Source organism: Talpa europaea (genome assembly GCF_964194135.1).
Source record: "Talpa europaea genome assembly, chromosome: 6".
Lineage (NCBI taxonomy): Eukaryota > Metazoa > Chordata > Mammalia > Eulipotyphla > Talpidae > Talpa > Talpa europaea.
In genome coordinates, this window is record NC_140072.1 from 116,288,416 (window position 1) to 116,312,915 (window position 24,500).

Sequence of the window (24,500 nt, forward strand, 5' to 3'; positions counted from 1 at the left end):
GTGTGTTGGTGTGTGTGTACACACATGTATCCATATTCTTTGGTCTATCTTTTTTTTTTTTTTTTTTTTTTTTTTTTGGTTCACAATACTATATATAATTTAGGGTTATAGGTCCACACCTCTTCAGATATTTATTACCACACACCATGTTCACCAGCCCAAAGAAGCGCCAATAATCCTCTGTTTTAGTTGACTGGTCCCAGACCCATTCTCCTTCCCCTCTGGAAGCCTTAATTCCACAGTCAGATTTCTAGGTTTGCTTTGATTTCATTTTGTTTGTTCTTTGTTTTGTTTCTTTATATTGCACAGAAGTGAAATCATTCAGTATTTGTCTTTCTCTTCTGACTTATTTTCTTGAGCACAATCCTCTCCAGTTCCACAGAATTTTTGCAAATAGCAAGAGTTCATCATCTTTTTTTTTTTTTAAATATTTATTTATACAAGCACTGGGTACAGTAAGAAGCGCAGGAGGGTGAGAGAATTCACCAGAGACAGAGCGGGGAACAGAACAGGCAGACTGACGAAGTACACTGCTGAGGGGAGCAGCGGGCGTGGCAGGAGAGGTCTGTCGCGCCATATGGGACCCTCAACGGTGGCCGGAGATCGAACCGGTGCTGCAGAGGCCGCAGGAAGCTTTGCAGCCCAGCGCTCAACCACTGCACCACCAGGGGAGGCCCAAGAGTTCATCTTCTTGATAGCGGAGTAGTGTTCCATTGTGTGTGTGTCCCACATCTTTTTTATCAACTCATCTGTCTTTGGTCACTTAGGTGGTTTTTCTCATTTGGCTGTTGTGAACAGTGCTGCAGTGACATGAGAGCGTGTATCTCTTTGAATTGTGTTTTTGCAGTTTTGAGGTGTATATCTAGGAGTGGAGTTGCTGGATCATATGGTAAATCTATTTTTAATATTTTGAGAAACATCTATACTGTTTCCGTAGGAGTTGGATCAGTCTACAGTTGACCTATGCTGGGAAAGGTATAGGAAGACTATTCATTTTTTTCCACGCTCTCACCGATGGGTGTTTCTGGTCTTTTTGATATGGGCCATTCTCACAGGTGTGAGATGATATCTTTGTGATTTTGATCCAGCAAGTCTACTTTTGGGGAATATAGGTTATAGAAAATTTTCTGACCATAAAGAAACATGGGTGTTGCCTGCAGTATTTTTGCATGTTACAGAAAGGTTTAAATACTATCGAGTATAGTATCTAATCAGTTAATTGTCAACATTCATGGTGTGGAGTGAAAGAATATGCTCCAAGCTTTTAGGGAGGTATGTTACCTTTATATCTTTAAAATACATATACATTTTAAAAAGAGAAGTGGGACTAGCAATACAAAGTTTAAAATGATATTTACTGTTTAGATGGATGAAGAATACAATGTTTAAAATGGTGTTTCCTATTTAGATGGATGATTCTTGGAAGTATAATGGAGATATAGAAAGCATTAAGAGAGTTCAAAGCAGTTCGGTCAGCACCTCTGTGCAAAAACCTGACCCCAGCCAGCAGGCTTCCAGCTTGGCCACGGACAGAGAGGCAGCAGAAGAGGATGTGAAGAGGGAACCTTCTCCTACACCTTCCTCCTCATCTCTCTCCCACGACCAAGCTGCCACTTCTAAAGCCACATTGTCCTCAACATCTGGCCTGGATTTGATGTCTGAGTCTGGAGCAGGAAGCAGCTCACCCCAGAGAGAGGTCTCACCATCACAGGTGAGTTTGAGATAGCTCTGTTTGCTTTTGAAAGCTGTAACTATTTAAATCTAGAAACCTTGTTTCTAACCTTCCAGGTATTAGTCTGGATGGTGATAATGTGTAAAATGATATTGTATCTCATTTTTAAACAGCTATTGGAGGAAATATTTCTCTTCCAGTGTTGATCTTGCAGATGGAGATAATGCTTGTGATGTGTGTGTATTGAGACTTTTTGGACCAATCTTTCGGATTTGGCTGGTTTTTTTTTTCTCTACTCCCTGTTTTGGTAGCTCTTGCCTTATAGCACCAGTGCTCAGCAGTTCTTGATTTCAGGTGCAGGAGTCATGTGGGAAATTAGTATTAATTTTTAATTTTTCTATCCCTTCTTGTTTTTATCACAATGGTGCTCATTTGAGGATTAATGGAAATACAGGATTAGAAAGCCAGTTTTATGGAGAGAATTAAGCACAAATGCCTAATTTAAACATTCATGTTTAAAAATATCTTTTTTGTATCGCTTTTAAAAAAAAAATCTTTAAAATTTTTTTCCCTTCACCAAACCACCTTTGCCCATAGTCCCATTTATTGATGTAGGGCTAACAATTAAATGAGCACTACAATCTGCTTTCTCTGCTGTCATGGAAATTAACTGACCATAAAGAGAAATTGGTCCATATCAGAGGTACAGTTCTCTAGGGGCATGGAAATCCTTTCTCATATCAACCTTCCTGTGACTTTTAATACTAACTTTACACTTTAGAATGTCAAGAATATTGTCCCACTCCTTGTCTCTTAATGGAAATATGATGCTTAGTTACAGTATCACCATCGTGTTCCTTAACTCTGAGAGTCCAAAAAAAAAAACAAAAACAAAAACAAAACACACCACCATGAAGAATGACTGGGAGCATTTGTAGCCCTTTAAGAGAATTATTGGGTAATGAATGTTCTTTTACTGAATTTTGCATGTTGGCTAAAAAGTCATTGGTTGTCTAGGGAACAGAAAGTCTTTAGAAAAATCCTTGTTAAGCAATTAGTTGCACGAATCCCTTAGCATAGGTGAGTTTTTTTGTGTGGTTCTTTGGCTTAGTTAGCATCCTCTGGTGCTTGACTAGAGTGTATTTGTTTTCAAGGTACAATGTCAAGTGTATAACCTGACCTATATTATATTAATGAGTAACTGTGAAATGATTTGACATGGCATATTTATTCAGTATCCTCAGAGCTTAATTAGTGCAGTAAAGCTTTACAAGTTTAGAGTAAACTTTTTCTGATTATAAAGTACTATGTGCTTGTGAAAATTTAGAAATGGTAGGAAAGTATATATAATATCTCTCATAATCCCATTATTTAGACATGATCTTTTTAACATTTCTTTCCATTTTTTTGCCATGCATGCTTACAAACATATATCAGAAAACAGCTTCTTCAGCTTTCTGAAATTTATACCTTTTTTTTGTGTTATATCTAAAGAATTGGGAATATATAGCTAGCATATTAAGTTTCAGTAGGTGAGGACAATAGCCTATGTTATACTTGGAACACAAGGGATCAGTGAATGAACAATTAAAACATATGAAAGGTGTCTTGTTTTATGGACTTGTATGTTTGCCTTCACCTTTTCAAATGGCAAATCCAGCAAAACAGTATATTGTGTGCTGGTTGGTGGTAACTCCCTGGGGGTGGCAGCTGACATAGCTGTAACCTTGGATTAAGTAAAAGAGGCTAAGTGTGGTGTGGGGTGTGTTCCAGGTTATTGCAGTTCAGAGGAACCTGAATTAGCATGACATAGTTTCAGTTTCATCATTCATAGATTTAATGCTTCTTTGCCACCAAACTTAAAATAATATTCGCCAAGCCAAATAAGACTTTATTTGGCAAGTGGAGTCATTGGCATTCTTGAACAGAAGTGCATGTCATTGTGACTTGCCTATTCCAGAGAGCTTGTCATGTTTACTTCTACAGAATGAGGACGGGAGCTGGGTGTCCTGCCCTCATTGCTGAGGAGCTTGCTGACTGGGGAAGAGGGATGTGAGTGCACAAAATAGCCGATGAAGCATAAATCAAGGCCATATGCAAACTCCTCCGAACTCTTGGATGAACTCAAAAATTGTAGTTTACAGAACAGAAAACTTTTTCTCTGGCCATGTCCTTTCATTTCTTCCTCCAGAATCTCCCTTGGTGATGATCTCTCCCATACGTGCTTCCACTCCCCCAATTCAATCCCTTTCTCCATCAATGCAGGCGTTTCATAAATGGTCACATGTATTTGTACATTCTACACAGACCTGGCATCAGATTAAATTGCCTGATGCCAGGCTGGACTCATAATTTCTCTGCTCCAAAGCCTCCAGTGGCACACTTTGATCTGGTGAATGAAGGAAAGCGTTCAGGGGTGTACTGAAACCACTTGGGGCTTGTCCCAAACCCCCTTTGTAATTGTCTGAGGGTTTACCATGTGAAAACCAGGCTTCCTAGAGTATTGACTGTGTTCATTCTCAGCGACCCTGTTACATTAGCAGAAAGCTTGCTCTTTCTCTTTTATGGTTGCAAAAATGGAGGCATGGAGCAGTTATGTTATTTTTCCAAATCCATACAGGATTTGAATCTAGCAGTCTGGCTCCTCACTCTGCTCGGGTAAGAGAAGAGAAATAGATGTTTCAGCCATAAGACTGCTGGTTTTTCTGGAAAACAGCCTATATATTTGTTCTTGTTATTGCCTGATTGAAAAAAAATGTTCTCTTCACCCATCTGTCTTTTTATCTCCTCCTGCTTTTTGGAACTGAACTTTTTACGCTTGAAAGTTTCACTTGATGATTTTTTCCATGTTCCATATGTTCAAATGAAATATTTCCCCCCAGTGGACTTCTTTACATCCTCCAAGGTCTTTGTACATAGTTGGCACTTGAGTACTTGCTGACTTGAGTTGTTTTTAAGGCCTTGATTACTAAAGAATGAACTTGATCCAGCAGGTAATTTAGGTCCTTATAGGTCCCTTGATGTGGGAAAATGCTTAAGATTGAGGGATGTTTTAAGAAGGTCAACTGTGATGTTACATAGAGTTGTTTTTAAGGAAGTAAAGTTTGGGGTGGGGAACACAGAGCCAGGTTAGAGACCTGTCTCAGAACTGCGATAAGGTGCTGCATGCCGTAGAGGAGGAAAGGCATAATGAATGCAAACTTAATATGAACTCATTTCAGATGCACCCCAGGAATGTCATTCCCCTTTCCGCTGTGGACAGAGCTTCGCTCCTCCCCATTCTCTTTCTTCCCTTATTCTCTCGAGGTATTTGTTCCTCCTTTGCTTAACTTACTTGCCAGTTCAGGCTGTCAGAGCAATTCTGGGGTGACCCCAAGCAAGAGATTGTGACTCCCTGAGTCCCTCACCCCCTCCATCTGCCTCACCCATGTGGCTCTCATGACTTACCTCTGGCTGGTTCTTGCTCTGTAGTTTTCTTTCTTTTTTTTTTTTTTTCTGTCCTGTCAGAGCCTTTCTCAAACCTTAGCCAGATCCATATTTCTGTACCTTTGCCCCAGGTTTTTAAAAGCAGATCCCAGAAGTAGGATGACATACATGACAGGAAAGAAGGTTTTCCCGTGTCCGCTTCCTCATGCCCAAGTCTAGGAGTGTGCCTCTCCAAACCCCAGGCTGACCAGCAGCCCATGCGTTTTACTTGTCACCTTCACTGCCCCCCCTCTCTGTGAGGGTGGGAGCAAGCTTGCGTTCTCCGCTAGCACAGTTCCTGGATCTGTTTGTGGAACGCTGACTAAGTTCTATTAGCCTTAGATCTAAGTAGATGCGAGTTAAATAGGATTTTCTTCAGTTGCTCTGGAAACTGCTTAGCTTGCATCTATACCATGTATAATGTTGTTTCCATGGGAAAAGGGAGATAATTACTGGGCATCAACCATGTTCCTTGGCACCTTTGAAATGCTTCACTTAATCCTCTCAATAACCTTGCAAAGTAGGTGGTATTATTCCCACTATTACCAAGGAAAAATTTGAGACTTGAAAGTTATATAATTTGCCCCAGGCTGGTTAAATGCTGAGGCCACAATTGCAATTTCTCTAACCCTAATTTTTTTTTTTTTTTTTTTAATAGAGGCATGTTTTTATTTATTTATTATATTTGTTTGTTTGTTTTTTGTTTATACATGCACTGGGTACAGTCAGAAGCGCGGGAGGGTGAGAGAATTCACCAGAGCCAGAGTGGGGAGCAGAGCAGGCAGAGGGACTGAAGTACACTGCTGAGGGGAGCAGCGGGTGGCAGGAGAGGTCTGCGCACCATGTGGGATCCTCCTCCGGTGGCCGGGGAGCAGCCGGGGATCGAACCGGCGCCGCAGAGGCCGCAGGCAGCTTCGCAACCCAGCGCTCAACCGCTGCGCCACCGGGGAGGCCCTCTAACCCTAATTTTTTTTGAAATAAGACATGCTCAGAATTGAGAGCTGCCTTATAGTTAAAACACCAGATGTTGACTTATTCTAAGTTTGCTGTGTCTTTAGAATTTTAGGCCAATGGGGATGGAAATACATTCTTGTTCGTAAAGATAAAACCATTCTTAAAATTATTTCATTGAAAGCTATATATTTACTGATACATAACAGAACTGAATCTATTTCTGAAATGTAGTTTGACAGCTTTCCCATAGGCAGGGAGGCAGGAAGGAGCTACCCACAACTTTAAAACAGGGTGTGGTGTAATAATCAGCATGTTCTGTAGTAAAGTTCTGGCAGCTGTGTGGTACATGGTGGTGAAAAAAGTGTAGGAGGCCCGAGAGTGAATTCAGAGGTGACTGGAGTGGTTTAGAGAGACTGTAGCCTAAGCTAAGGAGATATGATAGCCTGAAAGGGGATGGAAAGGCAGGTGATTTAGGATGGGATTCTGGATTTCGGACTTGGAAACACTTTACTAATGCATTTTTGTGTGTGGAGAGTGGGGTGGGGAACAGCTAGAGGAAGAAAGGAATAGGGTGCCTGGTGTTTCTAGTTGGGCATCTGGTTAAATCATGATGTAATTAACCAATATATGAAAACAAGAGGTGGAGGAGCAGGTTTGGGGCAAGATAATGCATTTAATTTTAGATACGTTGGAGTTAGTGGTTGAAGACAAAGCAGTAAATGAGGTCACTCAGGAAAGCATGTAGTCAAAAAGAAGGGGTGCTCACCAGAGGAAAGTAATAATGAAGAGAGCACAGAAAGAAGAACACACTAATGAAATGGAGGAGTGGCTGGAGAGGGGCGGAAGGAGGGAAAGGCACGAGAAAGTGGGAAAATGAATGACGGACTTGAGGAGATGACTGTCAGCCTGCCTCATGTGCTCATCACGGAAGCTGGAAATAAAAAAAGGGACACTAAAGGCCCATGTGCAGAAATCAAAGATATACTTCCTGTTACTTATGACTTTATAGGATGAGTCTTTTTTTAGCATTTTAGTTAACTTTATCAACTTAAATAGGCACCCTTTAAGGAAAAACTTTTACATAATTGAAAAACTTGAGAATACCTAGTGCTTAAGATGGACTGTTTTCATTCATTCTCATTTGTGATGACTGAGAATCTTATGAGTTAAGGTCAGCTTTCATAAAAATAAGTCTTACTTGGGGCCTCCCCGGTGGCGCAGCGGTTGAGCGCTGGGTTGCAAAGCTGCCTGCAGCCTCTGCAGCGCCAGTTCGAGCCCCTGCTGCTCCCCAGCCACCGGAGGAGGGTCCCACCTGGCGCGCAGACCTCTCCTGCCGCCCGCTGCTCCCCTCAGCAGTGTACTTCGGTCCTTCTGCCTGCTCTGCTCCCCGCTCTGGCTCTGGTGAATTCTCTCACCCTCCCGCACTTCTGACTGTGCCCAGTGCTTGTATAAATAAATAAATAAATCTTAAAAAAAAAAATAAGTCTTACCATTGCTAGTGCAGGTCATGATGTTATTGCTTAAAAATCACAACCTGTAGTGTGTACGTCGTTGAAATCATACCTAATTTGAAGGAAATATTATTTTAAATGCTGATAGTTACCAATATTTTCTTTCCTGGCATAGCTGATACCACTGGGATAATTCTTTTATCAGTCATCAAGAATCTAGGTCTCCCCCTCCGCCAATTTTCTGATTCTATCCCGTTAAAAAGCCAATTCCCCCATTTTCTCTAGAAGCATAGAGCCTTTGTAGACTACTCAGGTGGTGTGGACCTTGCAGAGATACAGAAGGAAGTAAAAATTATAACTGAAATCATAATTGAATAGTTTGTCCTTAAATATGGTTATAGATAGGTTTCCCTATCTACAGGGATTCCACTGAATCCCTGAGGGACTGCCATAGAGGGAGGGCACAATCTTGAAGCTATAGCCACCTACTTCAATCTCTTTTATATGCTGCTTTGGGAAGGAGGTGCTTTGCATGTGAATTTCATTGGATTTGAAAAAAATTGAAAATCATTTTTGGGAGAGAGAAAGTTCTCGCAGACTCAATGGCATCTCGGCGGTTGACATCAGTGGACTCATAACTGCCTGCAAGTTTCCTTCCTCCTTGTCTGTGGGCAGCCCCAGGGTCAGGTCAGTTGGCCAGGCTACTTAACTCTTCCAGAGAGGAGGTTGTCTGCCTTCTTATCTAATTTCTCTATGTCCAAAGGAAGAACAGCCTTCCGTGGGGCAATTCTGGACGAATCAAAGTGTGAGACTCTTCCGTTTATGACTTAAATGCATTCTCTCCTATCCTGCATTTATTATAAAGGATAATGTTCACTTGCTGTCTCCCACAGAGTATTCTTTATGTAGTATGAGGCTATTAAAACTCCTTCCTTTTATTTATTCAAGAGAAAACAATCTCACTTCGTGTTTTGAATAGCTAACCCATTTTGGGTCTCTCTGCCCTCATTAGCAATAGATTCTGCATTTTAAGATAGATTTTTTTTTTCTCTTGGATGGGGGATAAGAGTGGTGAAGATAACCACTTATTTTCATTGAGTCATTTCTAATTTAAGTGTTTGGTGGTTTTGGTTAAGGAATAGAACTAACCAGTCATTTTTTCTATTCATAGCAGAGTTTATTATGTTCTGGAGATTGGTGTTGAGCAGGCTGGTTATTAATGTGTTCTCACTACCTGTATCTGGGTTTCCTGTGTTTAAACTGCCTTGTCAGTTTTCTGATGGACACTATTCTATATTGTTAGCTACATTTTTTTTCTTGAAAAATCAAACAAATTCATGCTCACCATTGAGCAGTCAATTCTTTCTTTTTTTTAAAGATTTATTTATGCATACAAGAGCTGGGGTACAGGCCAGAGGTGGGGGGGGTGAGAGGATTCACCAGAGACAGAGTGGAGAACAGAACAGGCCGATTGACCAAAGTACACTGCTGAGGGGAGCAGCTGGCGAGGCAGGAGAGGTCTGCTGCACCATGTGTGTAGCTCCCTGGCTGGCTGGGGATCGAACTCGGGCTGCAGAGCTGTGGATAGCTTCATAGTGCTGTGCTTAACCCCTTGCTCCACCAGGGAAGCCATCAGTTATTTCTTTAGATAACAGGCCACCTCTGTTTCCCAAAGTGCGAAGCACTGTGTCTTACTGGAGTAGCCAGGCAACAAAGGCAAGTTGTCTAAATGAATAAGTGAATAATTTTGTTTAACAGTCTCTTCTGATTTTTGTGTAATGTCACAGTTTCTATCAGAATATTTTCACTTAGATTTTAAACTTGGAAAAACTTAGGTATAAAGTTTTTACAAATTGCCCAGTTGGCCCTAGGATTGGGATTTAACTTACAAATGAAAGTGGAGAAGTTGTACTTCTTTTTCTGGAAAATAAAATGACTTCTAGATATTTTTTTTTTAAAACCAGTTCACTCTGCATTCTTTATGATTATGAATCAAAGAATTAAAACACTAGTCTGGGAAACTCCTTTATGTTAAAATGCTGCTTACCCTAAACATAAGTTATGGGAGATAATTAAAATGTTCATAGACATACGAAACAGGGGGTGGGGAGAAGAGCAGAAGGGACTATGGTGATGGTTAACAGGTGATGTGGCAGAAGATTTGTTGGAATCTATTCATTTATTGCACAAAAATGAATATAACAGTGTAAGAAAAATAAATAAAAATTGCAAAAAAATGTTCACAGACATATGCTGTAAAACTTAAAACACATATTGGAAAATGGTTTTAAAATGTCTATAAAACTGAATTTGTTGCTGTGTAGCTTAGTGAGGAGATGGCAGCAGAGTTCTGTCCATTGTCCGGGAGGCTTTGTTTGTGGATCCTTGATGTTGCTTCAAGGAAGTAGTTGTGTCTCAGGAGGGACCTCTTGGCTCCTTACAGGGGTTCTTCAGGGATGACATAGTTCTACATTGTGAAGCTTGTTAGCAGCTCTGCCTTTCCCACGAGGTCATCACTCGTCAATGGAGCCAGCAAAAGTGGCTGGTCAACATTTGATGCCCATTGAAGGTGGTGCCAGTCCTAGATGACCCTGCTGGCAGCTGGGTTTGTGTCCATGAACTTGAGAATTCAGAGAAATCTGTTAAATAATGTAGCTTTTTTGACAAATAGGGCTGCATTTTATTGTTATTTATATTGAAGTGGCATTGCATTCTAACATTATATAAATTTCAGGTATTTCAAAAAATGGTTTAATTACTCACTTTCATCCTAAGCAATAAAAAAGACCTGTAAATTAGACCCCCTTGTGTAGCGCAAAACCCTAAACTTTATCAGTGGCCAACTGTGTGATAGTACTAATGTGAAGAAAAACATCTGTTGGCTTACAGCTACCTTATTATAGCATAAAAATAATCAATGTGGTGATTTTTATGTAAATGAGTTTTTCCAAACACAAGGGAACAAGAATGAAGTTGCTGGTTTATCGTGTAATAATTCAAGGGTGCCTTGCATGCAGCCCCCCTTCTTTCATGGATAGACTTTCCTCCATGTGGCTGCCAGAGACACCTGATCCCACCGTTTCGTGTTTGTTTCCAGGATCAGTTCAGTGATATGAGAATCAGCATAAACCAGACACCTGGGAACAGTGTTGACTTTGGGTTTACAGTAAGATGGGATTTTTCCGGCATCTTCGTAGCATCCGTCCAAGCAGGTAAATCATGGAACTTTCTTCTGTTTTGTTAGCCTATGCTGGGTAATCCCCCCTACAGGCCTGAAATTAGTTTATTTGAAATTAGATGACAAATGCAGCAGTTAGTGAGAGGAGATGCATTCTCTTCTCTGAATTAATATTTGAGGTTACAAAGTATATATTGTTTGTTCTCCTTTGCCTGATTAATTTTTTTGAAGAGTCTTAGTTTTGTGACTTTCATAGAATTCATTTGTCAAAAGCTTCAGCTGAGTATTTGGAAATGCTAGCAAATAGCTCGTAATAGAAGATTGTGAAAAAACTTTCCATGGTCAGTTGTTTATGATATACATGTTGTCTAATAAATGGAAGTTCTGTTGTATCTTTTGTATCTGTTACCCATGGAGTCCTCAGGATGCTTTTGGATACTTGGAGAAGAATTCCACTAACCCGCCCCCTCACCAGGCTTATCATATCAAGTCAAGGTCAAAAACAGCAAAATGTCACCATAAGGCTGAAAATTAAAATGAAATCTATCGTATTTAAGGGGATTTCCTCCTTTATGTATTTTAGCTATGTAAAATTGGATGCTAACTGGTTATTTCTTTGAAATTTCCAAACTGCTGAGTCTGGAGTAACCCTGTTTTCTTCTCCATTTCAGAGTGCATTTAGATTTGAATTTCAATGGAAGTGCCATATATTTCACATTTCTTTCTTTTAAAAATGAAATATCTTTGTATTTAGTAGGTTAATAAATTTTAAATGTCCATACTGTAGAATAAAAATTGCCTTTGGTGTTTTCTGTGTTGTTGATGCTCAAATATTTGATAACAAAGATTTCATGACTCTCTCCATATGAGATGGTTCATTTCACATATTAAGAAGTCCCTTTTCTTAAGCTATGACTAGTAGAACATTTGGGCTTAAAACATTTGTTTCATTTATTTTGCTCCATTTAGGTAGCCCAGCAGAATTTTCTCAGCTACAGGTAGATGATGAAATTATTGCTATTAACAACACCAAGTTTTCATATAAGGACACAAAAGAGTGGGAAGAAACCATGGCTAATGCTCAAGAAACTGGAAACCTAGTAATGGATATCAGACGCCATGGAAAGTCTGGTGAGTCGTCTTCACCACTGTGTCTGGCTTTCTAAATTGGGAACTGGTCTTTGGCAGGTGGTTATAACAGCTTGCTTCAATAACTTTCTTTTCAGTTTGTTTTTTGGCTTAAAATGTTTTGTGGTTATGTTGAGATAAATCTTGAGTGATATTTCCTTGGCTATTCTGTCTGAAAACTTTTCACTAGCAAATTTACTGAATTTTGCATTTATTGACTGATTTATATGCTAAACTGACTTTGAATGCAAATATCAACTGCAGGTAGTTGTAATTGTATCTGCACTTGGGAGTCATAAAATAATGTCAGGTATTAAAAATTGCACTGATTTAAATTTCCCTATGGCACCCTCACTTTGCTGTTGTAAGAGAGAATGTGGTGGAGCATATTCCTATTTATTCTCACGGAACTTTCAGTATTCATTCCATGATTGTTTTGTAGTTACTGAGGTTTGATGCTAAAGGGCATTAAACCCCCTCAGGCCTACCAACTTTGGATGTCAGAATAGAATATCTAGTCCTGGTTTGCAGAAATATTCAGCAGATTTGCTAGTCTTTTCATCACTAATATCCTCTAACCCAGTGTTTTTGGAAGGTGGTCTTTGGCTAAAGGCCTACACTCTCAACTTCTTTCATGCACCATGTGATTTGTTTGTCTGTCTTGCTTGTGTGTATTTTATATATGTGCAGCCAGTAACTTTTTTCTTTCCACTTCAACATTTATGTGTGCTCATTTCTTGATCTTCATATGCCAATCAGACTGGGCCAAAGACCAACCTTCCCTGCCATTTACACGGCATAAAACCCTCAATCTCACCAGTATGGCTACCAAAATTATAGGTTCACCTGAAACAAAGTGGATTGATACAACTTCTGGAATTTACAACTCCAGCAAGTCTTCCAGTCTGTCAATTTCAACTGATTTCTCAGAAAGCCTTCAGAATTCAGTAAGTAATTTGAGAAATGGGAATATTTGTGTAGAGCAAATTTGTGTGTGTGTGTGGGAGAATTTCATTTGAGCAATTTTGATGCTACTTTAAAGTAATAATTGAAGAAGGTAACAAAGCTATAAGTAAAATGTATATTTTTGAAAATTATAAGGCATTCATCATTAATTATTAGGGTAATAGTAAATTATAGAATGGAATCGAAAGATTCCATGATGTTTCTTATCAATCTTTTATCACTATACTCATCTCTCAGGTCTTTGTGAATGTGAAATAGTAATTATATAAAATTACTCACTATAACTTTTCTATGCTTTCTTTAGTCTTGACGAAAGGTAAAATAAGCATAGTAATTTTGTGCAATTTAAAACCTCATGAAGCATTTTTAGTTCTTGTGTAGGTGATTTGGATGGGTAGAACTGGATATGTGGTTAAGAGATAGTTACATTAATTGATTAAAAATAATTATAGTGTAATTATCCACAGTATCAAAGTAATAATTTAATTTAAATTTTCAAATATGTTTGTATTGATTCCTTAGATATAATTGTTGTTATCCTATGAAACTCCCTTTTATCTAATAAGGAGATCCTGCTACATTATGTAAAAAACTTTAAATGTTAGAGAATCCTGTATGACTGTTGCTTATTCATAAATGAATCAAGTGGACTAATGCTTATTTGACCATTGTATTTCTTGCAAAATTGATGATTAAACTTAAAAGCTATCCATGCTTGTGGCATTCTTCCACAAATGTTAAAGGATAATGAAAAAAATTCATTTCATTTACATATAAAAGATAGTAAGGAGTCCATTAACATCCTGAGAAACTCATCTTAAGGTATTTTCACTTAATGGGGGATGCATCATGTAAACTCAGGTCCAATTAGAGCTAATGTTGTTAACTTGCATTTTTATCCATTCCAGAATCCTGAATCCAAAGAAATCAATGGTATTTGTGATGAAAGCAGTACTTTTGACTCAAAAGGTAATCATCACCCTTAATTTACATTCAACTTATGTAATGTACATTTATAGCAGATAAAAAGTAGTAGCACTCAATTTCTTATGTTGTAAGAATTAGTATCTATGGGTGAAAGAAAAACTGACCCACTGCAAGTTGAAACTAAAAGGCTAGCACACAGCTCCAGTTGCAGCCTGGTGGAAGGGCATTTGGTTCCTGTGTAAGATAGTTCAGGAACTGCAAACAAAGCATTGGCAGCTTGTCTGGGAGCAATGTGTGTCGTGTCTGTGTGTCTAAGCCAAATATGAAAGACTGGTTTCCCTGAGGCTTCAGCATTCTGGCTATAGTAGGTTGGCAATGGAAGTCTTAGTTAAATATGAAACATTGAATAAAGTTTCCCTTTTCCCCTTGATTGTTGTGAAAGGGACAAACTAGGGAGCAGCTGGTATTAATAGGGAAATGCCAGTACCAGTTGTTAGCAAAACTACCTGTTTGTAATAAAAACACAGGCAGCATATCTAGAGAAATTTCATGTGAAGGGTTATCACTCTTCTCCTCTTGTTTGTCATAAATAATTGAGTTACCATCTGCTGTGTGTGAATACTTAAAGACCTGGTACACAGAGGCAGGGAAAGAACTGAAAGAAGATGAAACTGCTTTCACCCTGAAACTTTACTGCCAAAAGTGGGTCATGGTTTGGTGGCTTTGAATCAGGATTTGCCCATTCCTAATAAATTATATCACAAAGCCAAACCAAGTTTATAGCTTTCTCATCCTTTATCTTTGCGTTTGGTTTCTGATAGTTGGAAGTGACTCCATTTTAATTGTTTTATATTGCATTACTTATCAGTGGAGTTTTATCACAGGAGTTTTCTTTATCAAAGGATTTTTTCTTCATCACATCCGGGTCCTGTTCTGCTGGTGACTCAGAGCAAACTGATAAGACAGCTCACTCCTTTGTGACTATGAGACTATATGCAGGCCCTGTCATTTGAGGGTTTCAATTAGATAAGTAAGCATCAACTAGTATCAAGTTGTTAAATTTCTACAGCTTATGAATTAAACTGAATATAACAATCATATGTCATAATCTTATGACATCTGTGGAAGTACATTTCTGACTTTATTCTATTTGTTTTACTTTAAGTTAGTGACTAAGATCTTGAAACTAGAACAAAATATTCTAGTTAGAAGGATATTTTAACAATTGTTTTTATTTTATCTTCCCCAGGGTATTCATCTTCCTTGTATTCTTCCATATTATTTTTCAGTTCTTTTTTTTTTTAACTCCTCAATAGTGCAAAAACTTAATTATGACCAATTCTTGTGTTAGAAGACTTGGGGTTGATTAGCCTAAGCAAAAAAATTAATTTCCATTTTCCTAGATCTGTGCAGTCTAGCATAAAGATGGTATTTTGGCTTCTTTGAAACTATGATGTTATATGCTAAAATTTATTAGTATGAGTGTTAGTTTCATTTACTAATTTGAATGTATTACAGAATACTAAAATATGTGTTTTGTGCATCAAAATAAACCTTATCTTCTAAAGCTATCTGTTTTTGCCATTTAAAAAATAATATTGCTACAGAATGGAAAAGTTTGTTTTTTTTTTTTTAGTATTAAGTTTTCTAGTGATGAGAGGTTAAAATGGATAACATGGTATTGATTTTTTTTTTGTATTTTTCAAATAGCATCTGAACCTATTTCTTTGAAAAACTTAAAAAGGCGATCACAATTTTTTGAACAAGGTAAACCACAAAGCTAACAACTCATACACTTTCATAGAACTGTTCCCACTCTCATTTCCTTGCTGATAGTCTGTATTCCTGACCACTGAGTCTCTTCAATTTGCTGTCGTTATGACCAAACAACATAACCCATTTCCATTCTTTTCCTAGGGTCATCAGGCTTTTCTTACAGTTCATGGGTCTACCTCTGTGGTAATGGGTCTTTGTGTGTCCTTTTTATAGCGCTGAAGTTTTTTTCTTTTAATTAAAAAAATTGAGATGCTGTTAAATACACACATCTTTCCACTGGGTGACAGTAAAAAAAATGACAATTTTCATTTAAGCCTTAACTGCTTCCTACAAATTGCATAATACTAGATTACACCAACATGCAATTGGTCACCTTTCAAAAAATAAAATTTTTTGGCTATGAAAAGTGCTTTTAATGGAGAGCAGATTTATTGCCATTGGAATGGTGGCTTTGGAGTATTGGTAGCACTGCTCTGTGAATTTAAAGCAACTTAAAAGTCAATTTTGAAATAAATGAAAACTTCATGTGAACAAGCACACTTTGGGACTCTTGTTGGTGTAGCTGGGCAGCGCTGCCCCGCATGTGCTGTGCATGTGGCGTTTCCTCCCCTTTCATGTTTCTCCTGTGCTCTGTCTCACGAATGCAGGCTGAGCTTTGTGTTTTGATACCCAGAACTTAAAAGTAATACCCAACATTTGAGATGCGATGGCACAGTAAGAGGGGTGTGTGCTGTAGGTGTCAAAAATGTTACTGAGTGTTACTTTTAAAATCATCAAACACATTTACAGACTTGCCTTATAACATATTTACTGTACTTGTATATTTTGTGTTGCTCTCCTTAACAACCTTCCTTTGGGCCAAAGAAAATGTCTCATTGACCATAGGTAGAAACAGATTGTCAGCTATACATGTGCAACCTGTTGTGTCAGTATCCTTCATGTTTTTGATATTTTTTGTTAAATTCCTGTTTTTTATACAATCATTTAATTGAAACTGTGTGATACTCATAGCTCACATTGGCTAAAGTAACCCAATCCTTTTTCTTTATTCTGACTGAAAGTTTCACTCACTTTTCTTTAATGGGTTATTTGAGGGAATAACATTTCCCTAAATCTCAAAGTACTTCTCTTAGAAAAATAATTGGGTGACTTATTTGACAGATGAGGTTTCAGGAAAATTTAAAAATACAGTATGATACTATATTTTATGAAATTTGCCTTTTTTGCTTGTAGTCATTATACTACATATGGTAACATACACAGTTCCCCTAAGAGTAAGAAGAATAACACTATTCCCATAACGCGGAAATTATGTATTATTTTTCAAACAATAGGAGAGAAAAGGGAAAAGTTCGCTTGAACATATTTGTTACCGGCTTATTTAAGAAAAATAACTCATTAGCAAGAAGATCTGAAAAATGTAACTTGCAGCTGTCACATTGTAATTGGATAGTAGCAAAAAATTGCATTTGGTAGCTGTTGGAACATGTGATTTTTTTTCCTATTAGGCCGAACTATGAAGTACTACCTAGTCTAGTAATAAGATTCTGAAACCTCTTCAGAAATATTCTTAGAAATTTATCAACTCTGCTGGAAGCTAGGTTTTACCTTTGGCATCCATGGTTTTTTCCTTCATTTTTTTAAAAACTCTCTTTGTGTTTGGAAAATGAGTAACAGTTGGTGCTTAAGAGAAAAAAATGATTTACTGCTGTGTTTTTAAAAATGATGTCACTTAGTATACTGGCATAGAAACTGCTAGTGACATAACTTCCTGAAAGGAATTATTTCATGTAAATGAAAAGACTTACATTGTATTTTTTTCCTCCCTTGTGTACATGCTGTGATACAGGAAGTTCTGATTCTGTGGCTCCTGATGTAAGTAGTAATTTGTTTTTGGAATAAAGGAGGTGACCATGGTGGGACTGAATTTAGCACACAGTAGCATCACTTGCCATTATTTTCAGTTGCATAAAAAAATTTACCAAGAGTAATCTCTCCAAGTTGAAAAGAGACCTATTTTGTACTATAGAGCTGAATATCCTTTGTTAAAATTTAGGCAAGGGTGATATGAATAATTTATGTATGTGAAAATGCTTCACTTAATCACTTAATGAAGTAATATATTCTATTTGCATCTCTTCTCTGCTAACTGGTTAGCTTCCAGTTCCAACGCTCAGTGCCCCAAGTCGCCGAGCGTGGGATCAAGAAGAGGAGCGCAGGCGGCAGGAGAGGTGGCAGAAGGAGCAGGAACGCCTGTTGCAGGTACGGCAGGATCAAGTGCATCAGCAGAGTCAGGCTGTTTTTTGGTTTGTTTTTTTTTTTAAAGATTTACTTATTCATGCATACAAGAGCTGGGGTGCAGGCCAGAGGTGCAGGGGCAGGAGAGGGTGAGAGGATTCACCAGAGACAGTGGGGAGCAGAACAGATGGATTGACTGAAATACACTCCTAAGGGGAGTAGTGGGCAAGACTAACCTACATGGAGCCAGGCTGTTTGAATTGCTTTTCTTTGCTTAGTGCCAACCAGTATTGAGAAGCAAATTAAATAAATTTTAAACTGACAACCTAATAATTAACAAGTCTTTTGATATGGAGCACATTTTGCGTTAAACAACTATTTTTCATTTTGGAGTTTGTCAGAGTTATCCTTCAAAAGTACTTATTAACTCCTGTGTGTATTTTTAAAGAGTACGTAGCACTATGTTCTGTGGATTTTTTAGGAGTGGAGATATTTGGGCCCCCATAAACTCTGCTCATTTTATGATAGAGTTATCCAGTTCCCTTTGCAGTTAGCCAGGCTTAAGAAATTACAACGTTGGGGAAGAGTGGATACTGGTTCAGTTCTGACTACTTCCTCTCTCCCAGCACCTGCATTTTAACTTGATATAAGCCATTTTCTTCATTACTGTTGAACATCTGTTTGGTTAAAATATCACTGTCTTTAAAGATTGAGGTGAAATGTAGAGCTAGCAAAAATGCCAATGAAAAAGATTCTTTTCACGTTAATTTATTAATTAAAATGAATTAACATTCTATCATTTCCTACAGGAAAAATACCAACGTGAGCAGGAGAAACTGAGGGAGGAATGGCAAAAGGCTAAGCAGGAGGCCGAGCAAGAGAATTCCAAGTACTTGAATGAGGTACTTTGGGGACAAGCCTTTTTCTTCTTTCTTCAGCTTGTGGGTGAAATTAACAGGAAAATGGAATATACCACCTCCCACTTCATTTGGGCCACAATTAAACCTACATAGCTCTTTGAAAAATACAACGAAGTCCGATGGCCAGATTTTGCTTTGGCCCATTTTTATCCTTTCTCCTAGTTTGTGTACTGCCTCATCACACTGATGTCAGCAGAACCTAAGTGCTTCTTCTAAATGGCATCTCCATCACCTATGTGTGCCTTTAGTAGTGATAAAACTTTTAACATTGTTCAAGCAGAATTCTTGGCCAACTGCCGTGTCCTCTAGATCTGAATATATGTGTATCCATATGAAATTAGAGATATGAAGATTGAGACGGGTTTCTTTTCCCCCGGTCCACACAGGAGCTGATGGACCTAAACTCAAACAGCATTTCTCTGACCACACGGGAGTCCACCATCACCACGTGGGAAGCCACCTGGACTGAAGGGTCCAAGTCTTCTGACAGGGAAGGAACCCGAGCAGGAGAAGACATGGGAGGTCTGCAGCAAGAGGATGGTGTGCATGAAGACCAAACACAGATGCTTCAGGAACAGGTCATTCTTGAGAAAGAGAGGAAACTGAAGGAGGAACAGCTTCGGGAAGAGCAGGAGCAGCAGCAGCGACAGGCAGAGGCTGAGGCAGAGGCCCAGAGGCATCGCGCAGAGGAGCAGAAGCGCCATGCAGAGGAGCAGAAGCGCCATGCAGAGGAGCAGAAGCGCCGTGCAGAGGAGCAGAAGCGCCGTGCAGAGGAGCAGAAGCACCGTGCAGAGGAGCAGGTGCACCAGACAGAGAGAGAGAAAGAGACATCAGTCAAAATATACCAGTATAGAAGGTCTGTCCCCAGGGCATGTGTGACTTCTCGATTCGTTTGACTGACCTGTATCCATATGCCACACAAAGAAGTAGGTCATCCTGCTCCCTACCTTCCATTCTCCACAGGCACCTGTGTGAAACCTCCACATTATAAATATGATCGTGTCACTTTACCTCCCTGCTCCCAAGTCTCCACCTGGCTTCCTGGCACATTAGAAACCATCACAGTCCGTGGATGGCATGTAGGGCTCATTTGAGGCTGGATCTAACCCCTCGGTCTCCTCACTTCCTCCCACTCTTGCCCTAGTTGGTCCATTTCAGCCTCAGTGGCCTCTTTTTTCCTCAAAAATGCCCAATGTTTTTGCCCCCTGGGCTTTTGCATTTTCTAGTGTCTGTGCCAGGAGAAGTCTTACTCTCACCTGTTTAACTTATTTTAAGTCTCTGCTCACATGTCACCACCTCAGACTTTCCAGGTACCTCATCTAAAATGAATGCCTCTTCGCCTCCACTTCCATTTGTCTGATCTATCATCCTGTCTTCTCTGCTTTTATATCACGTGTTTATTAGCTTGTCTGTTGGCTTGCCCATCCCTCCAGGATGTATTACATTTGGCACATTTTTGTTTACCTCTCTCCCCCAATACATTTATTTTGCTGACATCTGCAGCCCAGTCCTAGAACAGTATCAGAGTGTAAGAGGCACACAATTTGTTTGTGGAGTGGATGAGTTACAAGTGTCTATTAGCAATGGTAGCAATTCATCTAAATGCTTCTGTATGTTTAATTTTCAACCCAGAGGCAGTCTTGTAAAGAGGGTGGAGTATCATTATTTTCATATCTATTTCTTAAACTCAGAGAAGTGTTTAAAGTCTAATATTTTGACCATCATCTCTTTCTGTCTTTTTAGGCCTGTTGATTCCTATGATATACCCAAGAGAGAGGAAGAATCTTCAGGTTTGCTTGCCAGTGACAGGTGGGTAGAACATTTCATTGTGATTTGGAGATTAGTCTATTGTGTCATACAAGGAGGTCTTGCTGATTGATTTTTGTATTAATTATCTTCTGCTATGTAAGTAACCACCCTAGCTTTAGTGACTTAACTCATAGTTTTGTGGGGTTAGCTTTTGAGATCATTTGGGTAGTTCTCTAGGTTGTTTGGGCTCATTAAATGCATTTGCCAGTTTATCAGGCAGCTGTGTTTTGGGAAATTGGCTACTGTCAGCTGCAGTAATGCTCACGACTACACCACTTGTCTTTCACCCTCCAATAAGCCCGCGCTGTCCTAGGTAGATGGTGATGGGCAAGGGAGAGGTGAACTAATGAGAAGGGAGTGTGCAAGATGCCTCCCTTCTAGCTCTGAGCTGACACATTATTGCTTCTGCCACATTCTCTTTATCTAAATTTAGGTATAGATGAGCCCAAATTCCTGGAGAGGAGAAAAACTCACCTTCTTTGTGGGAGGAGCCACAATCAAGGGAAACTGAACAGAGACAGTGGCAGAATTGTACTCTTTTTTTTTTTTAATCTACCTTATCCTTCTTTTTAAAGAGGTTATCAGCAAGAATCTAAGTTTACCCAAAAAAGATTTTCCATGTGGACATCTGAAATGAGAATTGTGCCCTTTCTCTTAGCTTGAAGAGAATTACTGGTCAATTTTAGTGACAGAAGACAGAACTACAAATACCTGAAAAGTTGTACTTATTTTAACATTTCCTAAAATACTGAATTTAATATTTTTAAAGTAATTTTGGGGCAGTTACCTTGGTTTACAGCAGGTGTACAGCATTTTAAATAGTTTTTAAAATGCTTTGCACTTTTGAAATCACTGGACTCTAGACAGAATCTATCTATAAACATCCACTGTTTGACCATGAATTTGCGTTTTCAAAGATGAAATTTTTTTAGGAAGTTTGCCTTAGAGATAAGGCAGCTTGACTTAGATAAAGGAAGACTCATATCTAGAAGTGAAAGGATGACTGAATAGGGCTTAGAGTAGATAGAAAATGTAAATAGAGGTAGTAATGGGCTGACAATAAGGTAGGAAAAAAATTATTGATGTCTGCCCTTATTTATAATGAATATTGCTGAATTATTAAAATGTATATCATATTCAAAGCTATAGATTTACTTATAGATTTAAATAAGCCGTATTTGTGTATCTCTTTATCTTGGGGAAAATAATTAGATTGTAGGGAAAGAAAACTTAGAGAATCCTAAAAATTGTGAAATACTATCGTTAGGCCATTGTGATGTAGTCGTGGTACAGCCATAGAGGCTTTCGGGAGATAAAAGCTTAAAGTTTGCCATTACAAAATCAGAATTTTCAGAAGGCACCTTTGCCATGACCCCCAACACCTTTTTGAATGGCAGAATGGCATTTGGTAAATTGTTGTTTCAGAGAAGTACCCTAGTAACCCTGGTGCCCCCAACAAATTTGACTCTGTGACCCCTGGGCAGCATGGGAAGAGGGAGAGTCTGAGTTAGGTGATGTGGGACAGGTGCTTTGAACAGCCTGGTAAATGGTGATCTGGAGAGGAAAGTAAACACAGTGATCAGTAATCACTGTCTTAATCATCATACAAACTCAAATGGATTTTCATTTATTTCTATCTTGTAATTCTTCCTTTATTTTAGAGATGTCACAATTTTCTGCTAGTTGGTAGCAGAAAATAAACAACATAAAATATATTCTTTGGTATTAAATTAAAAATAGCTCTGAACCGATGTAGAAAATAAATCAACTGCTTTAAAAAACAGTCCTTTGGTGTGCTTCATAAAAATGAAAAGGATGTTCTTAAAACAACATATGTAATATATTGTGTTCTGTGTTGTAGGAATAAATCCCAATCCACTACTGAACTTGATGATCACTCCACAAATAAAAATGGTAAATGTGAATTTTTTTCAAAATTCTTCAACACAATTGCTTATTTATGCTATCACTTGCTATGATCAGTATTTTTAAGGTCAAGATATTTCAGATTCATCAAGAGTACGTAATTAAACTCCTGAGTGTTTTTAGCATTCATTTTTAAGGACAAAACCACAATCTTATGTTGATCTTGGATTTATTTTTTAATAGAGGGAGTCCTGGGAGGTTAGGATGGTTTTAAATAGCTAATGAAATATGTGGGAATTTTGTGAAGTGATGTTGATACAGTTTTATATAATAGATTTTATCATGCAGCCAAAGCAATGGGGGCAGAAAAATGTTCTGCAAGCGACCAGGAGACTTAAAAATTTTATGTAAACTTAAAATTTTACGTTCAAATGACCAGATGTCAAAAAACCAAAATGGTAATTTTTTCACTTGGCAAAAACAATTTGAAATTGGATATTGTTAGTATAAAGTATATTTCTGACACATGCAACTGAAATTAAATAACTCGGGGGAAAAATAATCCCTAGCAATAAGCATCATTTTAACCAGGCTTTGCGTAAAGAGGGTGCTGGTCAGTTACATAAGTGAGTGAAGGTCTGGGTGAGGTCTGGGGTGAACTTGGTGGATGCTTGGTCCCCTCTTTTGGGGGATAGTCTCTCCCCAACTCCAGCCGGCCACTGCCATGTGCTAAAATGCAAGCCTGTAATCGTCAGTCTTCTCTGTTATAAAAGAGAAGGAAAAAAAATCTGCATTTTATGTTATTTTTAAAGTGCTGACAAGGAATTTAAAAAATAAAACCTTTCTGTGAGCCAAACTTATGTATAGGCCCAAAGGATCTGGTATCAGCTAGTTTGTAATCTCTGATTAAAGCGTGTGGAATTTACAGATACTATTAGGATTTATGGTTCTATAATCACTCCTCTCTCTTAAAACACAGGCCCTTGTAATATCCAGTCCTAGTTTAACTTTTAGCCTATTTTGCTATTTAGTTTTCTCATAAGGAACTCTTTAACTATAACCAAATTGTTCTCTGTGTTCCCAACTTATCAAATGCCTTCTGATCTGCTTTCTTTGTTCTTATCTCTTCCTCTCTGAATTTCTGTTTTTTTTTTTTCCTCTCCAAAATGTGCCCCCTAGTCACCATGAGAATTAGAGTATTTTAATCTGCCATGAAGCATCTTTAGCCTACAATGATCATATTCTCTCCTGAACTTAAACACATGACCTGTTATTAACGGCAATCTCTGGAATTGTCTTGTTCATGTTGGTGGTTATGTTATTAATCTGGTTGTTTTGTATCTATATTTTCTCCCCATTACTAATGATAAGCTCCTGAATAGCAGTCATGAAATTTATTAAATATTTGATTGAAAAACTTGGTTATGCCAGTAATGCACGTTAAAAGTAGAAATGCTTTATTTAAAATCTCACCAAGTTGATAAGCTGTGTGTACACAGAAGAGCAAATATAGGTGTGTGTAAGAAATCTCTATTAATTGTGCTCATTGCTTACTGGAAGATAAACTTGTGCAGAGACACACCTTGAATTTTGAAAGGATGAAAATAGCAGTGAATCTGGATTCTGAAAGAAAATAAATCCTTACATAAGATTTCCTAATCCACAGTAAGGTGGAAACTCAAAGTTATAGATGTTTTATCCAAATCAGAAATTCATCAACAAACTCCATGAGACAAAGTATCAAGATAAAGTCTGATTTAATTATTCGCAAATTCAATATTCAAATTATAGTTCTGCCCATTATTTAGACAAGAACAAGTCTTATAACACTCCTTGGTAACCATTTGGATTACTTGAATAGTTTTTGATTTCACAAAGTCATTTCAGATTAAATATGCTCTCATTCTTACAATTTGATCATGACTTACTCAGACTTTAATATGTGAAGATTTGAGGCATATCAGCTGGGGAAGCATGCAATGATGCCATTCTCTGCCAGGTGGAATGCACATTTTTTGAAAGACTAGAACTCCTGTCTCCTTGCAGAGTTTTCACAGCAAGTGTCTGATGGGCATGTGTTCAATATATTTAATTGAGAAAGGGAAAAGTAGAAGAGAAACTATTTCTAGATGAGTGTTCTGTAGCTTAAT

At 38.3% G+C, this 24,500-nt stretch overlaps 1 protein-coding gene across 1 annotated transcript in view; it reads left to right on the plus strand.

Moving 5' to 3' along the window:
- The window catches only part of LMO7 (LIM domain 7), a gene marked incomplete at both ends in the record, with an annotated part of 91,141 nt that overhangs the window by 58,240 nt on the left and 8,401 nt on the right, over positions 1-24,500 (plus strand). The window contains 12 exon segments of the mRNA XM_084234901.1: positions 1,409-1,711; positions 10,640-10,754; positions 11,690-11,851; positions 12,689-12,795; positions 13,723-13,783; positions 15,452-15,508; positions 17,367-17,392; positions 17,675-17,779; positions 18,565-18,657; positions 19,062-19,531; positions 20,419-20,484; positions 22,346-22,398. Coding sequence (XP_084091027.1) covers positions 1,409-1,711; positions 10,640-10,754; positions 11,690-11,851; positions 12,689-12,795; positions 13,723-13,783; positions 15,452-15,508; positions 17,367-17,392; positions 17,675-17,779; positions 18,565-18,657; positions 19,062-19,531; positions 20,419-20,484; positions 22,346-22,398 — 1,618 coding nt within the window.